The sequence below is a fragment of the Corvus brachyrhynchos genome, unplaced genomic scaffold, assembly GCF_000691975.1.
Source record: "Corvus brachyrhynchos isolate BGI_N302 unplaced genomic scaffold, ASM69197v1 scaffold220, whole genome shotgun sequence".
Classification (NCBI taxonomy): domain Eukaryota; kingdom Metazoa; phylum Chordata; class Aves; order Passeriformes; family Corvidae; genus Corvus; species Corvus brachyrhynchos.
Genome location: NW_008236209.1, coordinates 6,411,452 through 6,424,530, shown reverse-complemented (window position 1 = coordinate 6,424,530; position 13,079 = coordinate 6,411,452). Strand labels below are relative to the sequence as shown.

The 13,079-nt window shown below is 53.6% G+C and overlaps 1 protein-coding gene across 1 annotated transcript in view; it reads right to left on the bottom strand.

Moving 5' to 3' along the window:
- The window catches only part of OPHN1 (oligophrenin 1), a 47,270-nt gene extending 36,704 nt beyond the window's left edge, over positions 1 to 10,566 (bottom strand). Inside the window, exons 1-2 of the mRNA XM_017741855.1 lie at positions 10,500 to 10,566; positions 810 to 905 (exon numbers count right to left, since the gene is read on the bottom strand). Coding sequence (XP_017597344.1) covers positions 810 to 905; positions 10,500 to 10,551 — 148 coding nt within the window. The 5' untranslated portion in view covers positions 10,552 to 10,566. The remainder of the gene's footprint in view (positions 1 to 809; positions 906 to 10,499) is intronic.
- Between the last annotated feature and the right edge of the window lie 2,513 nt (positions 10,567 to 13,079).

Here is a 13,079-nt window from a genome sequence, read left to right as displayed (position 1 = left end):
TGCTCATTCTTGGAGAATGCCCCATGAGGCTGTGAGCAGCCCCAGCCCCTCAGCCCAGGCAGGTGGCCCAAGTGTTTTGTCTCATGGGGCAGGGTCAGAACCCTGGGGGCTGAGGATCCCCTGTTGTCCCTCCTGCAGCCTCCTGTCACCCTGCAGTCCACCCACCCCGCTAAGCCAAGAGCAGATTCATGTGAAACACGTGGGGTTTGGGGCATTCAGACCCTTCGGTTCAGCCCCCTGGGCAGCGGATGCTGAGTGACTCCCAGAGCTGTGCCGGGGGAGGGCAGGGATGTAACTCAGCTCCAGGATCACTAATCCCCAAGCAGATGTGCAGGGAGCAGCCCTGCAAGGCTGCCCAGGGCACAGACAGCCATTGTTTTCCATTTGAGACACATCCAGCAACCCTTTTTCCCAGCAGTTTGCAGCCTGGTGCCTTTGCAGGGCAGCGTGGGGCAGTTTGTTCCTGTGAGGCCTTTCCAACGCAGCCAAGGCAGCTTTGGGGGCAGCACCTGCTGGGCTCCTCTGCAGCACTGGGAAGAGGGGCTGCCTGGGAGTTCACCACACCACCTCCTGCCCAGCACCTGGCAGCATGGAGCAGGCCTGGAGCCATGGAAAACCTCTGCAAATTATCCGCTGAATTGGGAATGTGAAACTCGACCCGTGACTGTTCAACTTCATAAAATAATCTGTGGAAGAGCTGCCTGGAACCTGGCTCCTGAGGCTGCTTAAAAACCATCAGGCAGGCTAATTCCTAGAGAGGGAGACTGTTCCAGTTACTGGAAGTCAGCTTCAAAAAGCAGAGAACTCACCAATATTGATCTCATCATCCGTTAGGGTGTCACCAATGAAGTCGAACTGGAAGGACTGCAGAGTCTGGGAGAACTTCTGCACTGCTGAGGAGTACCCTGGAAAAGGACAGAGCAGTCAGCTGTGGGTCTCTGCAATTGTTCTACAGAGGCTGCAAGTCTTAGGAATTTATCCTGAATGGAGCAAGACCAAAGGAAGGTATTTATGAAAATCCATAGGCATTGGGAATTTCAGCCCTGCAGAAAATGCTGCAGCATTAATAACCCTCAGTGTGGGACAGAGGCTGCAGAAAGCATTGGCTTTGGGTTTTTTCTCTCTCTGAAAAAGCTTCTGCAGCACTAATGGATGCACCACACAGTACAACAACTGATCAATGGCCTTGTGTACAGCCACATACAGGAAGGGACACTGACACACTTCCCTGCAGGAAAACACATAGGAGATACTCCAGGGCTCTGTGTGCACCAGCACAGCTCCTTGGAGCACAGGGGCTGTCAGACAGGCTGACCACTGTTCACAGGAATTGTTTCATAATACGGGACAAAAATCTGTAGTCAGAAAACAAATGTGAGGGAAAAAGCAGGACTAAAAATAACTGTCCCTCTTTGGGGTCATGGACACAGACAGGCCCTGAGGGAAGGACAGTGCCACAGAGCACAGAGCTGAGCCAGGGGGCTCAGCTGGGCTTGCCTGGGCACCCACAGATGGGCCTGGGACCTGCTGCTCCCGCTGGTGAGGAACAGTCCGGGCTGGAAGCAAAGACACTGCCTGATGTTGGCTGTGGCTCAGATCAGATTATTTTTGGACCTTCCAGAGAAGTTGCTGGCCCAAAGGATGCTTTGTGCCTTTGCACCCTGTGTGGCTGCAGGACGCGGCTGGACGGCGTCTGCTGGCACTGGCAGGGGAGCCCTGGGACGGGGCACTGACACCACAGCAGAGCCCAGCCCAGGGCCAGTGGGATCAGCACCAGTGACACTCACTGGATCGACTACACCATCTTGCACAAAGCTACAACAAATTCCTGAGATACAAACAGACGGAGGCTGCACTTGCCTGACCTCAGGAAGTAGGATGTAGGCGACAAAAAGAAAAGCAAAGGAATAATGTTATACTCCAATCTACATTGCTATTTTCCTTAATTTGGGACTCCAGCTATAGGCACAGTCGCAGGCTGGACTCCTTTGTGGTGGTGCACAGAGATGACACTTTCAGAAATTCAGGAAATTGCAAGTGGGGAAGATGTGATGGCACAGACGTTAACGTGCAACCAGCTCCCACTACTGCTTTACCAAACCAGCACCATGATTGTTGTATATAGGAACTTGGTGTACATGGATGGGTTTTCTTTAGTTTGAAAATAAAACTTACTACTGTGGTGGCAATCATGGGATGTTCAGAAATGCTGCTGTGAAGGGGAGAGAAAAATTGGACAACACTGAAATGGATGTTGGGGAACAGAAATCAAGTGGCCTGTGTGGGATACCAGCAGGTCCCCAGACTGCCCTGCTTTCCCTGTCCCCAGGTCAGGAGCTCCTGCCCCTCCCCAAGGTCCCCAGGCAGGCATGGACAGGGGGAGAACCGGGTCCCTGGTGCAGGCTCAGAGCGCAGTCCCCGCTTCTCCCTCAAAAGCCTCGTTCAGCAGCTCCCTCCGATGGGTCAAACCTTTGCTCCTGAATGGGCAGATTCAGGCCTGAATGTTGCTATTTAGCCCCAGCTGCCAGAGGCTGGAGCACGTAAATGGGTGAACTCTCACACAGAACGATGTCATTGACTTGATGGAAAACCTCAGCAAATAATTCCCCCTCAGTCCCCCAGCGCTCGCTCAGACCAGGCCGAAGGCTCATTCAGCCCTCGCTCAGGGGAATCTTTGTTCATCCCCCTGCAAACCCCCATCACCATCCCTGACGCTGCTGCGGCCCCATCCAGCCCCTCCCCTGCCGCTGGTCACAGGTGATGTCCAATCCCTCCCTCTGAACAGCCCTCCCGGCCCAGTGTGTTTCCTTGAGCCCCTCTGAAAGCAGCAGCACTCCCAGCCAGCGTCCATCTCTCTGTCTGTCCATCTGTCCCCTCCATGGGTGCTGGCTGGGGCAGGTGACAAGGCACCATGGCTCTGGTGTCCCCTTGAGCCAGGAGCACGGCAGCACATGCAGGTCCCGCGGGTGGCACCTGGCACAGACAGAGGCTCTCCGTGTGCCGCGTGTCCCTGCCAGCCCAAGGGAGAAGGAGGGAGAGAGGGAGAGCGAGCGTGAGCCTGCACCATGTGTGCCTGGCAGGCTCTGGAGGAGCTCTTAATGGAAACCAGGCTCCTCCAGACCAACACAACTCAGCTTCCACATGTACAGAGCCTTGGCTGAACACTGGTTCCTGACAGAGCTCCTGTGTGCATGCACAGGACAACACTGCTGCTGCTGCAGCGCTGTCACAGCTCTGGGGTGTGACTGGGACACAGCATGGGGCTGACTGACTGCTGGCACTGTGGGACAGCTGTGGGGTGTGACTGGCACATAGAATGGGGCTGAACGACCACTGGTACTATGGCAACATAGGATGCCCCCGCTCAGGGGCTGTGTCCCTGCAGGGCTCAGCACGAGGGCCTGAGGCAGAGAATCGGCATCAGTGCTCAGAAACACTTGGTGAGACATTGCCCCTTCCCTTGGTGGCACCCGAATGGCAGTGTGGTGACACCAGGGATGGTGCAGAACAGGGGGGCCGGGGAGAAAGAGATAAGCCATGGCTACAGGAAAGAGGCTTGACCACAGGAAGGGGCCAGCAGGATGAGATATGCTGTGTGGAAAAACGGGGCTCCATCCCACGCTGGGAGAGATAAGTCTGTGTTCTCCCTTGTTTTCACAGTCGGAAATGTTTTCCCTCCCAATACAAACACTCGGTTGCCAAAGTCTCCTGCTCTGCGCCCCCAGAGCCTGGCAGGAGGGAGAGGCGGCTGCAGGGCCTGTCCTGCTCCCCCAGCACCAGGACCCAAGGATCAAGGAATAATGCCATGCTTCAAGCTGGAATATCCCCGCGAACAGCACGCCAAGGCTCAGCACTGCCCCAAGGACCCTGCCTGCTCAGCCTGTTTCCATGGAAACACACCAACATGAATTTGATCAGGAGTCCTCAAGGACTCTTCTCCCTTCCAGCGTCAGGAAGCAATGCCAAGTTTCACCATTTGTGGTCACAATGATTTACTCTTCTAGCAAAAATGAAGTTCCATCCCTGCACAGAGTGGCCCCAGCCGGGCTGTGGGGCAGGAGTGGGGAGCAGCAGTGCCAGCTGTGTTGGCCTCAGGAGGCACACAGAGAACTCGGGGCTCTATTTATGTGTGGATAAACACACCTCCAGAGCCAGCAGCTCTGGAAGGATGGGCCTCATAGCCTGCTCAGTATGGACCTGGAAGGATTCTCACTTCAACCTTTCACAGCAACCACAGGTAACCAAAAACCACAAACAAAAATGTGCTGCTACCACTGCAAAAGCCACAGGCCTCTGACAAAACACAAACACAAGCAGAGCCCCAAACCAGGCTGTGCTACTGCTTTTTCCTCCACTGCTTAGAATTTAAACCAGAAGGAAACCATCACCACAGGACAGAGCCATGGGGGAACAGGGTGAGCAGACAAGGCCAAAGAATGGGGCACAGAGGTGTCGCTTGAGGGTCTGCAGTGCTTAAGGTGACACAGGTGCACATCCTTAATTAGCTTTACTAATTGCAACCCAGAGGTCACAATCTGTGTGACTGCAGTGGTCCATTCCCAAGAGAGGAAACCATGCCCCTGAGCACACGGAAATAGAAGTGGCCGTGACAACCAAGCCGTGACAGCTATGGGGACCAGCAGGATCTCTGCACCAGGACAGGAGAGCCGTGCTTGGGCTGCCTCATTTAACACCACAGGGACACAGTGGGACATCGGGGGTGGCACAGGTGCAACGAGAAACCTGATTTTTGAAAAGAAACACTTTGAAAACCAACAGACATCTCCAACTGTGCAGGAGAGCAGGTGGGGAGGGTACACCTCACACTGGCCAGGGCCAGGCTGCCAGCACTCTCACCCCCGTTATCCACACCCAAATAGCCCTTGTTTATGTGACACTCGTTGGCTGTGCAGCAGCTGGTATACACAGCACTGCTCTGCTTCTTCCTAGGAAACAGCCAGATGGGAATTGCTGCTCCTCCAGAAGCACAGGGGCTGAGCAAGCAGTGGGTTCCGCAGCCCCTTGGCTAATCCTCAACCAACCCCCGAGATCATGTCACAAGGCAGGTTTTGTTTGGTTGGGTTTTTTCTCCTTGCATAACATGATTCAAAGTAAAGCAGAATATTCAAGGAGAGAAAAAAAAAAAAAAAAAAAAAAAAAATCCCCCCCCCCCCCCCCAATCATTGCAATCATTGGTCAGTGACACTCCCAGTGCAAAGGCAGTCCTGAATCTAATCTGATCCAACTGAAAGCATGAATAGCTGAACAGTGATGGGGCTGCAGCATCCCTGTCCTGTTCCTGGGAAGGGACAGAATGTCCTGGCCCACGCTGGAAGGTGAGAAGTGACTTTAACCAATCTCCCTGCCTGCACCTATGCATGGGCAGCTCGGGGAAGAGCAGCCAGCAGAGATTTCCATCGGGGAAAAAGTAATTCCAGAGCTTCTGCATCTGCCTGACCCACAGATTGCAGTGCCAGAGCAACTCAGTCACAGCTTTAGCAACCCATGAAGAAAACCCGTAAGGAAGCAATAAGGAGAACACAACCTGGGACTGACCATGGCAGTGCAAATAACCAGAGCAAAAGTAAGCAGGAGCTCCATCTTTGCATTTTGCTTTCTTCTTTTTCAGCTTGAAAACAGAACTATCAAAGCCGGCCACACACTTCCTTTCAAATAAGCAAACAAAAGACAATATAAGTTCACTCTGTCCTTAAAAAGAGTATTTTAAGACATGGAAATTTTCAGGTTAGGATCTGAACCCTGGAAGTCCATTTCTGTCAGGGAAACGTTGCAAGACCCTGACACACAGCAGCTGAAGACACACCTACATTTCCTACCAGTGGCCCCTATGGACAATTTTCTCCTCCCTGGTGGAGAGCTGTGCACAGCATACATACAACATGTGAAATGCCACTTTTCCCAGCACGCAGAGAGAGGGCTGCGATTCCTGAGGGGAAAATAATGTGCCCATTGTTACCAACTCCCACCAAAGCATTCCCCGGGGAGTTGCATGACTAAAGAGATGGAGCTGATCCCCACCACCAGCCTGGGGATGAGGTTCTGGACATGGTACCCGACCCACTGCTTCCCAGGGATTCTCTGTCCTTGCTGCAGAGCTTTAGGAGCCAACACACAAAGTATGTGGCCAAGGGGCCAGACTATTCTCCGAGACATTGGATTTACACTGTGTGTACTACCTGCATGAAGTCCCCAGTCTCTGTCCCACCAAAATACCTCAGCCTGGAAAGCCATGAGATCCCCCCACTGAGCCCAGATGTGCCATTAGGATCAGGAGTAACAAGCCCTGACTCATGCAACACTCCCAAGTACTCTACAGCTGCTCAAACACAGAAACATGTTGATTTTCTCAGATGAGGATAAAAAAATAACGTTCCGATCAGCCTTCTAGGTAGTCCCAAATCCACACAGGATCCCACAAGGAATCCAGCCCTCTTGGTGCTGCCCAGAGGAAAGATGCTCAGCACTAGGGAATTACAGAGCAGCCCAGGACAGGCAGTGCCTGGCATTGACCCAGGGCAAGCCGTCCGCAAGTGCCCCTGAAGGCTCTGTGGGGACTCAGAAATCCTGACACATTGGACAAAGGCCATTTTTCCCACACTGACACGGGTTTTCCACTTGCCAGGAGTAAGTGGCTAGCATGGACTGCTAAAAATAACTTGCTATATTTAGCTGTGCTTTACAAATCTCTTGCAAAGGAATTTACTGGATGTCTCACACTCTGTCACACATTTACCTCTCCTAATCAGCCCTTCATTAACTGACTTGTTCATAAGCTGCTGCTTCCCTTTCACAGCCAGTCCAGCCCAGGCTCCAGGCAGCAGAGTAGGGCTGTACTCCCAGTAAAAAGAAATTTTTCAGTACCTCCCCCTAACCAGGGACCTTTTGCTCTGCAAGCTGGTTACCTGCCCTCTGGACTATCGCCTCCACTCACACATCCCCCTCCCACTCTCCCTCCACCCTCCACAGTTTCTGTTTCCTGTCCTAAACTTCAATCTTTTATTCTCATGAATTCTCCTCCTTGCCCAGCCAGCCTTGTGGGAAGTGCCCAAACTTGCTTGACAGGCTTGTTTTCTTATTTACTGTTAAATTAAAAACCCAAGTACCCACACAGAAGCGGTTCACACTCATCATATAATTCTTGCGCCTGTCTTATCTCCCTCCCCTGCCATGCTCCAGAGGAACTGGCAAGGGTTATGAGGCTGCACTGAAGCTCAAGGCAGTTAAACACACAGACAGGCTTTCCTGGATGCCTGGAGCAGAAGGAGACCATGGGTCTCCTCACCAACAGCTTGGAAGTTTGGCAACGTATCAGCCCAAAACCCCAACCAAAACACAAAGCAACCAAGCAAAACTGGAAGGACAACAAAGTTTTGGGGTATAATGGTCTGTTTTGGAGAAAACTGGGAGTGAGTGATGTGGGATACAGCTTCTGGGAGAAGGACGCACTCTTATCCTCCCTCGGATTAAGTTATCTTCTTCCCAAGACCTCCACAGCGACAGATCCATTGACCAGAAAGAGAATCATGCAGCATTTCAAAGCAAAGACATGAACATTCTCCCAGTGACACTCACTGGCTTGTATTGGTTTCCTAGAGAGTGGCACTTCATGTTTTTATAAAGGACAGTGTGTTGGTTGAATTTTTTTACTGATTTTTGCATCTGAAACACGAGGGCAGCACAGGATGCTGCAGCACAGCCTCCTGCCTGGCCCAGCACACCCAGGGCACCCCCGCTCTCCCCACCAGCAGCAAAACTCCTGCTGGCATCAGCACTTCCCTCAGCGCTCCTCAGGAAGAGCCATGGGTAAAACTGCACTTTAGAAGCCTGAACTTCTCAGAGAACAGATTTTTCCCCTTTGGCATTTTGCTGGCCTTTCAAATCAACCTTGCAGCCCTGCAAAGCTGGAGGAGTTGCTTCAGCAAAACTGGAAAGAGACACAGGGCAGCCAGCCCAGAACACGTGGCCAACTGAAGTGGAAGTTAAGCAAAGATGAGCGGCCTTAGAAATCAGCAAAAGTGGTGAAAGGCGCAGTAAGAAATAATGCAACTGTTTTTTTTGCAAATGCTCCCGGGGTCGCAGAGGCAGAGAAGAGTCACCCAGGAGGAAATGCCGTTGTAGTCCTTTGGTTCACCATGGACCAAGCCCAACCGCGGGGCTGGTGCTGCCACACCTGCAGGAATTCCAGACCACCTGGTGTCCCAATCCGACTGTCAGCACACCAGGGAATTGCTCAGCACTGCGCTGGAGCGCACTGCACCCAGGAGTAGGAGGGAGAGCCACAGCTGGGGAACAGTGCCCAGCTCTGTGGGCACTGGCACTGCTGGTGGAGGTGGTGCTGGCGTTCCTGTGCTGGGCAGTCAGCAGCTCCCAAACCCTGCATGGGAGGCTCCAAGGGCGGCAGGCAGTTTTCCTGAGAACTCCCAACACAAAGGCTGCCAGACGCCTGCCCCTGCAGCAGGGATGGCCAAGGTGAGTCATGGGGATGGTGCTGCCAGGTGAGCCCCGGGGATGGCAGTGCCAGCTGAGCTGTGGCTGTGGCAGCTGGGGGACACTTCGGGGCTGGAAGCCAAGCAGGCAGCCAGCTGGAAGCAGGGTGACGTTGGCAGGTGGCTCTAGCTGCTGCACCTATTTATACATCTGTTTACATCACTGTTCTATTCCACAGAAGCCAGTTACCACCTTCAGAATGCCAGCCTAGGGACAGGTCCTAGGGCTGGGGAATAAAGGACGGACTCTTTGAAAAATAAAAATACACGAAGCAGAGCCATGGAAAACAAATGGATTTTCCCCTCCCTTGGGACGAGTTAGCTGTCAGGGAGGGGCAACAGCCGCTTTCCCAGGGGCATCAGGAGAGCGAGGGCAGAGCTGCAGAAATCCCTGCAGTGCTCCAGGCCACCCAGAGCCCCCGGCTCCGAGAGCAGCCGAGCAGGCTCTTGGCACGGTGCTCTGGTGTGAGCGGCAGAAGAGGGTGTGCTCCAAGATCCGCAGCTCCCCGCTGTACAGGCAGGACGGACACAGGGAAAACAAACATGAAAACAACGGACTCTTAACCGAGGCAGAGCACGAGCAATCCCCACAGAGACATCTTATGATCTGCAGAGCCCTCACATGCATCGCCCTGCAGCCCCCCTTCCCAGGCAGGGCAGGTTGCGACTGGCAAGGGAGCTGCACTCGCTCCAAGCACGGATGATTTCAGAGTTTCCTTCGATAAGGGCGCAGCGGGGCCGGGCCAGAGGCCAGCTGAGTCACGCAGCACGCCGGGGAGGGATCGCCAGTGCCTTACCAGCGATCCGAAGTGGTTCAGCGTGGGAAGGAATGCGCATCCCTCCTGATCCAGGCTGGGAGACAACACCAGCGTGGGCATGGCCTGTCCTGCACCAGCTGGCACCTCCTGGGAGACTCCTGGGCACCATCAACCTGACCAACACTGGGACAGTCTGACCTGCAGAGCACTCTTAGGGGGGCTTTGCCAAGAGCTACCTCCACTCTGGGCACCTCTGCAAGGACTTGGGGGTCTGGCTCTGTGCTTCCACCTCAAACGGTCGCCCAATGCTCTGCAAGTCCCCAGTTCATCCTGTGATGGCACAGGAATAGGTTGTGTCCCTCGTTCTCCATTTTCACAGCTAAAAGGTTTAGTAACATTAATAAATCTACTCTTGTTTTAAACATTTCCAGGCTCTTCAAAATCAGGCTTGGCTTGGGGGAACGGGATAAAAAGGAGAGAGATCAGACTGAGAGAGCAACTGACTTCTGGGCTGTACTTATAGACTTTATCTCAGGCTATTCTGCTGCTCTTATCATCACTTGAACAACTCGTGACTGCACATTCACCTGCATGGAGAATTCAGTGACAGGAAAGGACACTGGGAGGAGAGGCCGTGTTTGAATGTGCCCCGGGAAAAAACAGCCAGCATGGCCCAGGATCACCGCTCCCAGCGTAGCAGCTTGGCCAGCGGTGCTGAGGAGGCTGTGAGACACAACACAGGCTGCTGTGGACAATCCACCATCACTAGAACAGAAACAACAAGGTTCCAAAAGCTTTCTCATTCACACATGTCAGAAGCTCAGACAGAAGCTTTATGTGTTTGGAAAATTTGTTTAATGCTGAGTAAGGAAAAATAACTGCTGCCTCAGCAGTTCCAAAGCTGCAGCATTTTGGTGCTCAGTATATGTAAATGGTGCTGATTGTTCACCAGAGTTTTTTCTATGAACCCACAGTTCTCCAAACCTCTGTGTTCTTGCTAGGCAGTGCCGCAGGGCAGTGCTCCGGACACTGCAGCCCCCACAGCAGTGCTTGCCCCTCTGTCCCTGGAGAATGGCCCATCCTGGCACTGCAGCCCCTCCCTGCAGCCCAGATCCATGGTTGGGCAGCCAGGGATAAGTGCCAGAGCCATGCTGTGTGGGCAGGAGGATGCAGTGTGGCCAGGACGTGCCACAGGTGTCCAGCCACGTACTGCAGCAGAACGGAGCGGGGACACCGCTGTCACCCACAGAGCCGGGCTGGCACCCAGCAGGACAGAAGCCACCCATGAAAAGCCTAGGGGCAAGCATGGGATGCCACATCTGTAGTTATTGGTGTGCCACCAACAGTATTAGGAAATGAAATATTCCAACAATATCTCAAGAAAAAAGCCAGAAAAGCTGAGTCTTCACACAGTGACTCAAGAGGAAACTCTTAGGTCAGCAGCAACACTGCTATGAGCCGTGGGCTGTGAGACACACAGAACATGGATAACACCCACATCTTCCCAGGGAAGGAGCCAGAAAAGGCAGCAGAAGATGGATGAAAAGCTCCCTGCATGCCTCATGTGCAGCACAAGAAAAAATATCCTTAAACACACGAAAACGACGTCACCTCTTGTCCCGGCTTTTGTGCCGCTGTACGCAGGCGAGTCCTCAGGAAGCATATCTGGGCTGCAAAAAGCCATCACAAAATCTTGCATGTTGGTTTGTTTAAGCTGGACCAAGGGTGGTCCAGAGCCCACCCACCAGTCCCCGAGCTGGCAGGGACAGGGCTGGCTTGGTGCTGTTGCCAGCTGCCCCTGCTCATATTCCTGCCCTGGCCTTCCTAAAAAAAAACCAAGCCCTGGGCACATCTGGGCATGGACAGAGCAGCTGTAACCAGCCAGTGGTTCCCGGGGAGGAGGCTGGGGAGCAGCAGGGAGGGAGCGAGGGACACGGAGCTGGGCCCGGGGCCATCACGGCACAGCCCCGCGCCGAGCCACCGGCAAAGCAAACCCAACAGCGACAACTTGCCCGGGGAGCTGCTCCAGGGGGAGCAAAACCCAGCAAACACATCCCCGAGCCCCAGAACACAGGGTGGGATCTGCCTCGCAGCTGGATCTGGTAGATCCTGTGCCCGCCCCTCATCCTTCCTGACTGCACTGAGGATACTGGCAGCTGGGGGTGAGTTGGTTTTCTTTGAGTTTTTGTTCTTTTTTCTGCTATTGTGTTTTAGTCTCTGGTTAAAGCATGTCTGGTTTAGATTTGCACTAACTGGGGCCCTAGTCCTGTGCTCAGAGCCTGCAGCCCAGGAGCAGGAGCTGCTTCATCAGCAGCTGTTGGAGGCAGAGAGACCCCTTCTGCCCACCTGTGCTGAGGATGCCTGCAGGGCACAGATGCTCCCAGGGAGAGCTGGGGTCTGACTATGAGTGTGATGTCTTTTGGGACCTTTAGAGCTGGGAAGTCAGGAGACAATTTTACAAGTTACCAGCAGTAACTGGTGCCCTTAGTGGCTGAAATCCTCAGCGAGGATGGGGAAGACCAGCAAGGAACTGACAAGTACAAGAGATCACATTATGGCTGGAGGAGAGTGATGTATTTTCCAGCAAGTCATTTTCCCCCTGCTCCTTACTGTCTCATGGCTAAGCTGTCTTTGTGGGACAGGACATTGTCACTGCAGTGCCTCAATGCCCAGCTGTGCCTCCCAGCAAAGTTGATGCTTGCCTGGGGAGCTGCAGCCTCTCCTGGTGTGGGACAGACTCCTCCTCCTTCCCCCTTTTCCAGAGGAGCTTTAGGGTTGTTTGGACACAGTACCCAGGACCTGGCTGTAACATACTGCAGGAACAGATTCCAGCCATTCTCCCCACAGCCTTCCCATGAACCAGGAGATGGCTTTCTGGGGAACTGGGCAGACAGGCCGCTCTGGGTGGCTTCAATCCCATTAAAATAACCTGTTCCAAGGCCACGCTGCTTCCTGCACTCCACAGCATTAAACCCCCAGGCACCACATCCAACGACAGCACAGAAACCTGCCCAGAACAGGCCTGCCACGCTGAGGGACACAGCATTCCCTGAGGGGACAGGCCAGTTCCCACACACAGCGCTGTGGGACCAGCAGAGATGATGATGATGGCGTGACCTTCCTAGGGTGCCCAGGGAACCCCATTCTTGGGGAAAAGCCCAGACAGCCCCTACACGTTCCTTTATCACATTATTCTTCAGAATGAAGTGCTCACAGCACCAGGGGAGGCTGGGAACTGCCAGCACAGTCCCAGGCACTCTGCAGAACTCCATGCTGGACAGAAATCAAGTGCAAAACCACATACACAACATTTGCATGAGAACTCACAGCTCTTTGAGCTTCAAAGGACAATTTTCACCATCACAGCACTCACAGGTACTAATGAGAGAAGCCTCAATCTGACATTTCTCCAACTCCATTTGATATGTAATTGGGAGAGAAGATCAAAGACCAGGGGAAATAGGTAGGTTTGCATTATCACACACACAGCAGAGCACAGTGAGCAGGAGAGATTAAAGAAACCCACACTGAAGCACAGAAAGAAACTGCTGTAAAGCAGCCATTCTTACAGCCAGGGAGTCACAACTTGTGACACCCCAGTGGCCTCGAGCGTGTGCCCTGAGCGAGGCTCCTCTGTCACACAGTGCTGGCCATGGCGAACTCTGGGCATGGACAAGCTGCTGTGGGAGCTGAATCCCCAGTGCCCACATCAGGCCCTGATCCTGGCCAGCCCAAGGGAATGGGCACCAAAATGAAGGGATGGACACCTCCCAGTCCCTCTCCCTCCCTGACCAGGGACAGGCCATGGTGGTCT